The sequence below is a fragment of the Micropterus dolomieu genome, linkage group LG17 (assembly GCF_021292245.1).
Source record: "Micropterus dolomieu isolate WLL.071019.BEF.003 ecotype Adirondacks linkage group LG17, ASM2129224v1, whole genome shotgun sequence".
Lineage (NCBI taxonomy): Eukaryota > Metazoa > Chordata > Actinopteri > Centrarchiformes > Centrarchidae > Micropterus > Micropterus dolomieu.
In genome coordinates this window covers 20,921,332-20,928,752 of record NC_060166.1, presented here as the reverse complement: position 1 = coordinate 20,928,752, position 7,421 = coordinate 20,921,332, and the positions used below count along the sequence as shown (strand labels likewise).

The 7,421-nt window shown below is 43.5% G+C and overlaps 1 protein-coding gene across 1 annotated transcript in view; it reads left to right on the top strand.

The window, feature by feature from the left end:
* The window catches only part of LOC123986100 (tenascin-R-like), a 113,256-nt gene extending 107,041 nt beyond the window's left edge, over positions 1-6,215 (top strand). Inside the window, exons 24-26 of the mRNA XM_046074182.1 lie at positions 2,181-2,306; positions 5,422-5,721; positions 6,210-6,215. Coding sequence (XP_045930138.1) covers positions 2,181-2,306; positions 5,422-5,721; positions 6,210-6,215 — 432 coding nt within the window. The remainder of the gene's footprint in view (positions 1-2,180; positions 2,307-5,421; positions 5,722-6,209) is intronic.
* The last annotated feature ends 1,206 nt before the right edge of the window (positions 6,216-7,421 follow it).

The following is a 7,421-nucleotide window of genomic DNA, read 5'->3' as shown; positions in this document are numbered from 1 at the left end:
TAGATTTATTGCCTTTTACCAATACTCAGGTACCCAGCTTCTCCACCTCTCAGTTGCTGTAACTAACATGACCCACATAATATACAACCCAGAGGAAGAGCCATCCACTGACACTACAGTAAATTTACTTACTGTGGTCTTATTATTATAAAGTGTGACACAATCTCGTTATAATATTCAGCCCATCTCACTACCCGTTTCGTTATCATCCAATACATTTAGCTGTGCTGACATTGCTGAGCCTCCGGTGAAAGATACACAGATAAAAAGATTACTGAAAGCAGCAGGCGAGCTAACGATGTAGCACGTCGGCTAAATGCAATAAATGTACTGTGATCATGTAATGAGCATGGATTAGTTCAACCTGCAGTTGATGAAACTATTACTGTAATGTTGCAGTAGGGGTTTACCTGAGTTTCCAGCATGTTGTGTGAAGCAGTCTTCCTGCCTGCCAATAGCCGCTGTCACTCCGGGAGGATTGTGCCGATATGCGGCTCGCTGCACTGAATAAATGAATAGAAGAAATAAACGTTACGGAGCTGGTATTGAGCTGCCTCTGAGATGGGAACGTTGAAGTAACGGACCCTGAACATGTCTGTGTGAAAAGCCACAGCCTGCATGCTGGTGTTTCTGCATTTATTGCAGTATTTCTGTTTGAAAGTGGTTGTGTTTTGGATTCTGCTCGCTCATGAGTTCAAGCGAGCACGCGTACGAGCACATGCCTGGTTCCAATCTTAAAACCGCACCGCTAGTGGCCGCTGGAAACTCCATAATGCCCCTTTAAATGCAGACAAGAAGTTAGACTATGTCACTGTGGGTTATGCAGGGTAATGGGGATTAAACCATACACAGACAGAAGAGACAGACTGGTACAGTTCAGTGATTTGTTGTTCATGAACGAGCTTACAGGCAGGCTGGTACACGGAGGTGAACAGACAGGCAAAAAACATTTAACATACAGGCAGACAGAGGTCTAGGTAATGTAGTGAACAACGGTGTGGATTTGTGCATTTTATATTGAATAAATCTGGAGCTACTCTAAATTCCTTTCTCCTCCCCAGAGAAGAAGGGGAGGGGTCAAAGTTGCTTTCTCTAAGTGCTAGCCCGACCATAAAACTGGCACCTTTTTGATTCCGAAGCTGATAACGCAGGGCCTGACAAAGGGACACGAACCAGCCATTGGCATTTCCCTGAACAGCCTATCAAAACTGGCCCCCCACACATGTTTCCGTGGCAACTGACCTTATTCTTTGCTTTATTACCACATCAAAGGGATACTCCTTGTCTCACCTAGGTGTGACACAATCCAGGACAGCCGAACTTTGAATGGCCAAAGACTGCAGTCTCCAAAGACTCAAAGCATTTAATTAAGTTTAATTAAATCTTTAGTTACCTGATTACGTTTGCCTCTATTTGAGTAGTTATGTTAACTGTTGTTACTATCCGTTGTTGGTATTAGAGCTGAAAAGAAAGTTACTTGTGCAGTGTTTTTATTTTCAGCAAGACACTCCTTCATCTAATGTAATCCAAGCTTTCCTCATGTAACCTGAGCTTCCCCAAGTGGACGAAATAAATATTACATGCCCTCGTTGGAAATGCCGTTAAATGTATAAATATCCTGACCAATAATGTGACAATTGTTTCCTGTTACCAAATGCCTAGAACAGTACAACCATTTGACCGTTGAGGTTCGATTGTGGAAAATGTTTGATTATAATACGCGCAAATAGATTTCTTTTTAGACATTAAGTTTAGAGAGGCAGTCCCTCGGGAAACCTGAGACGCCCCCTGGGGAACCACACCCCAGGCAACAAAAGAGCGACACGCGACCTCGCTTCGCGCTCTTCTCTTCGCTGTTGGCTCTCTTCCACTCTGCTCTGCTCGCTGGACGCTTCAGCACGCGTGCGGCGTGCCTCGCCAGGCAACGCCCTCAGACTCGGCCAGCGAATTTGTTCGCCTGAAGCTACACACCTGAAGTGCCGTGACATCGATCTGCCTTCAGTTTGTTTTATTTTCTTTATTTCTTTTGTTTGTTAAAGTTATCAGTCCGTTAAGTTACACTGGACTAATTCAGGAACGACCAAGTTCCATTTTAAGCCTTTTTTCGTCGAGCCAACTTCACTGAGGTCAGACCAAGCCACGTGGTCTCGCCAGCTACAACGAAGGAAACCTGAAAACAGCCGAATTGCCAAACGGAGGACGACGTTTTCTTCTTCAGACACGGAGAACCCCGGAGAATCCCTAGCAAAAGCCAGGATCGGCAGCTAGTGGGACCAGCAACAGGCCAAGCAGGCCGCCGGCAAGCAGTAAGACCTAACACAGCTTCTGTGATCAGATATTTCTTTTTTTAACTCCTAAAATCATAGCATTAGTTTACTTTCATTAGCTCTTCTAGGCCATATGAGTCAAATAACTGGGTATCAGTTCTCATAAATTTATTAAATTGCATAACTAAATTTAGGTTTGCTACAGTAACAAAAATTAACTAGGCACATGGCAACTAGGATGAACTGTGAACCTGGAAACCTTAGCAAACAGGTGCAAAACGTTTTGAGACTGAACGCGCCCCAGTGTAGTTGGGTGTGGACATGAGGTGATAGGAAAAATAAGGAAAGTCCGAGGGCACCTGATGGACAGCTTGAGGATGGCAGGTATGGGGAGTTAAAGACAGGGATCAATGCAGAGGGCTGGGGATGAGAGTGTGTGGCTGAGGAGCTAACTGTGACAGACTGACAGAATGACTGAGAGGAAGACAGTTACAAGCAGATACAGACACATAACAGACATGGACAATAGGACATGAAGGGCACAGACTGAGAGAGAAACAGGGAAGTGGCAGGCAGACATTTTTAAATTTACAGTGTCACATTTTAGACACATAGCTGAGGGAATGATTGCAACAGTAGAAAAAGACCCAACTAAAGTTCCAAAGACAAAGACAGTAGGCAAGCGTGGAAATGGATAGGCAGATGTTAAGGTAAAAAGACAAGTAGGCATGTAGATAAGCAAGGTGCCATGCTGTATTCAGATTAGCAAATAAGCAGATGCGCAAGAAGACAGACAGGAAGTTGTACAAAGTGAGAGAAAGAGAGATGTGAATGCAGAACAGTCAGAGAGGCAGATAGGTTTGGCAGATGGGCTCGGAGGTGTGCAAATATGCAGGCCTCTGGGTGGGCAGACACAAACATACTGAGAGGCGAGCAAACTTTGAAATGAAAAAGGCAGATACACACACAAGTAAGCAAACAGGCACAACAAAAGACACACAGGTAGAGAAGAAGAGGAGAGATGGGAGGAATATTCAGTCAGCATCATATGATGGTATTGCTCTACTTTATTTTTCTCTCTGTCATCAGACACACACACACACACACACACACACACACAATCTCGCTTACAGACACAGACATACAGCCAAGCAATCCAGTGCTTACCCAGGCATGCCAGGCTGAGTGCCATCGGGAGCCCGGGAGAAGCAGTATGCAGCTTTTGAGTGCTTACACACAGAAAGACACACACACACAGAAAGAAAAAAGTGAGAGAGAGTATTGACATCTGTTACTGGCTCAAATTCAGGCAAATCTACTTACACCACACTAGAACAGAACTCCCATATGTTATTTCTATGATGTGAAACTGTTCATTCAGTATTTCTCAACAACGCCAATCTTGCACAACCAGAAACTTGGTGCAAATGCACATTCAAGGCTCCAACTAACATAAACGTAGATGTGAAAACAACTATTTGTGATTTTAATGGTTTGGAGCTATTTCTTACTTCTGGCAGTATCTCCAACTGGCGCGGGTTGCCAGATATGATTGGCAAGGAAACATTTTGGTAAGAAGGTACAAAACCTGGCAATCTGAGATGACTAGACCACGGGATGCCGTGCAAAGTCACTGCAACCAGCTGTTGTTTACCAAGAAATAGTTTGAGCACATAAACACACAAAAATCTTGGTGTTTACATTTACATTTCTGTTATGTACAAGTTAAACTGTATATATATATACACACACACACACACACACACACACACACACACACACACACACACACACACATATATATATATATATTTCACCTTTGTTAAACTTTGTTATGAGTGTTTCGTGTTAGTATGTGTATATTTTTTTACAAACCGTAAGTCTAGGCTAAACACTAGCTAAGCCATGCTTAACACTGAATCCAGCTCTGTACTTAAATCTGCACTCCCCTATATTTTTATATTAAAAATTAATAAATTGATTGTGTTTATGTGAATTATCAGACACTGCAATTCCATCCATTCCATCAACCACTTTTCCAGGCAGGCTCCTATAAATCAACACTTGCAGTATATTAAACAACTTTATTTAGTTTTATAATGACCCTGGTGAAGGCCTGATGCATGAGTTGGTTTCACAACAAAAATTTTTTTTTAAATAAATATTTAATTAAGATTCAAACTAAATTAGGGATAAAACCAATCAAAATAAATATCATAGATGCATCGAGAAACAAGAAATAAGAACATATTTTGCATAAGCCCCAACCTCACTAGCCCCCCAGACATCTCTCCTCTCTGCAGTTTTAACTTCAGACTTTTTGCTCTTCTCAATGCGCCTTGACGTGGCCATCTCGGCTCTGCAAAAACAAAAACAAAAGACAGACAGTAAGACAGTGTTGGTGAACACAGATGGGCAATTAGCAGCTAAGGAGACATACACACTGCCTTCAGGAGTTGGTGAAGACCAAACCAGAGCTGGAGAGAGAATAAATATTGGACCTATTTTTTTTTGAATGCCACAAACATGACTTGGTGATAAAGTGATATTATGTCAATGTTAATACCTCATCACAGTACAGTATAATGTGCTGCCCCCCACATGGCTAAAAAATCAATTAAGGTAGTTTATCGATCTCCCTCTCAAACAGAGGACAGATGAGGACGTTTTCCAAAATGTTGAAGTGTTACTTTAATTTATAGGTTCTGCTCTGTGGATTTGAGTATACCCAAGTGGCAGGATCTTTCATACTAATGACATCCAAGGTCTCATGAATTTCTCATCACAACGCAGCCCGGCTGACGTTGAGTGTCCTGTGTTCTTTTGTTTCTTTTCCTTCGTCTCGCATTTCTGTTTTCTCCCCTGTGTCTCCTCCCCTCTCCCTCTGTGTGTGCTCTCTCCCTCTCCGCTCCGGAGCCCGGCTGATGATCCGCACCTGTGTCTCATCAACCTCCACCTCCGCCCGCCACACCTGCCTGCCATCAGCCTCATCTTCAACAGTATTTCTACCCCGGTTCTCCAGTCCATCTCTGCTTGATCGTCGTTGCTCCAGTCCTGGTGCCACTTCTACGTTCTAGCCTTCTGATGTCTTCTGATTCGCTCTCTGATCTCTTGACCCCTGAATCTAACCCTGTCTTTTCTTTCTCCCCGCCAGGTCCACTCACCTCCGTCATCCAATCAGTCAGCTGGGCTCGCCTACCTGCCTTCTCCCCTCGCCTCGCCTCCGCGGCGTTCCCCCGGCTTCCCTCCCCGCTCCTCGCCCCTCTTGCCTCGCCCTCCTGCCCCCTCTCGGTCGCCTCACCTGAACCTTTCCAGCCCCGCCAGCTCCTCGGCCCCCCGCGCCCACGTCTGCCGGCATCCAACTTTCCCCTTTTCACCTCCTGTCTCGCCTACCTTTTTTTTTTTTTTCCCCCTCAATAAACCTCTTTTGCAAACTGACAAGCCTTGCGTTTGGGTCAGTTCTGTCCGAAACCACAACAATTTTAGTGCTTTGGGAAAGAGTGATCCCTGCGCCCAACCCTGAAATTAATTCAAATTTTATCCTTTACAGTGTAGATGATATTTCTACTATTCTTATAGACAGTATTGCATATATTGTTTCTGCTGCAATGACCCAATTTCCCCACAGGGATCAATAAGGTTTCTTCTTAAAATGTATCATTAGAGCTAAATTTAGGAATACTGGCATATGCTTAGAGTAGGAATATAACACCTGGTTAAGCTGCAGCTGTCACTGTGCTCCATGTTCCAACAAACTTCACTAATAAAAGTCACTAATATGCTGGACTACACCACACTGAACCTCTTTGCTTTGTGTTGGTTAGGTTCAGCTTGAACATTGTCTGCACGGGTTCTTACTCGAGTCATGCCTTTTTCCTCTAATATTGCTCACTCAAATTTCTCCCTCTTTATTTCCCATTCCTATTTTCCCCTGTGATTTAGGTGTGAACTCCTACATTTGCAGCCGCTATGTTCTGCCTCGCCTTTTCCTTTATCCCCATCTCCCTCTTCCTCCTCTACTCCTTCTTACCCCTTCAGGCACAGTAAACGATCCAACTTAAAATCAAAGTGTGACATTTAAATGAGCAAGAGCAAACAGAAGGAGTAAAAGAGAGAGAGGGTGAAACGGTTAGGAAAAGTCTTCGGGAAGAGGCTGATAGGTAGAGGGAAAAACTAGGTGAAACGAGTCAGTAAAGGGAATAGGAGTTAAAAGATAAGAGCGAAAGCATGGGAAATGAAATGGAAAGTACACACATTTAAGTGTGAATTTAAAGAACATTGGTGAGTTCAGCTCTGCCCTCATTTAAAATGGAATCACTACCCATGTCATCATAACCAGCTTTTTGCTGCCTTATGTGTTTAATTAAATTATTTAATGAAATTCTCCATCTATGGTTAGCATTACTAACTTTGCCTGATCTATACATGCAAAAAAGGGCTTCATCCTTTTGTGTTGCTGTGGCATTAAAAAGCTATTTGCCAGTACACTCACCTAAAGGATTATTAGGAACACCTGTTCAATTTCTCATTAATGCAATTATCTAATCAACCAATCACATGGCAGTTGCTTCAATGCATTTAGGGGTGTGGTCCTGGTCAAGACAATCTCCTGAACTCCAAACTGAATGTCAGAATGGGAAAGAAAGGTGATTTAAGCAATTTTGAGTGTGGCATGGTTGTTGGTGCCAGACGGGCCGGTCAGAGTATTTCACAATCTGCTCAGTTACTGGGATTTTCACACACAACCATTTCTAGGGTTTACAAAGAATGGTGTGAAAAGGGAAAAACATCCAGTATGCGGCAGTCCTGTGGGCGAAAATGCCTTGTTGATGCTAGAGGTCAGAGGAGAATGGGCCGACTGATTCAAGCTGATAGAAGGGCAACTTTGACTGAAATAACCACTCGTTACAACCGAGGTATGCAGCAAAGCATTTGTGAAGCCACGACACGCACAACCTTGAGGCGGATGGGCTACAACAGCAGAAGACCCCACCGGGTACCACTCATCTCCACTACAAATAGGAAAAAGAGGCTACAATTTGCAAGAGCTCACCAAAATTGGACAGTTGAAGACTGGAAAAATGTTGCCTGGTCTGATAAGTCTCGATTTCTGTTGAGACATTCAGATGGTAGAGTCAGAATTTGGCGTAAACA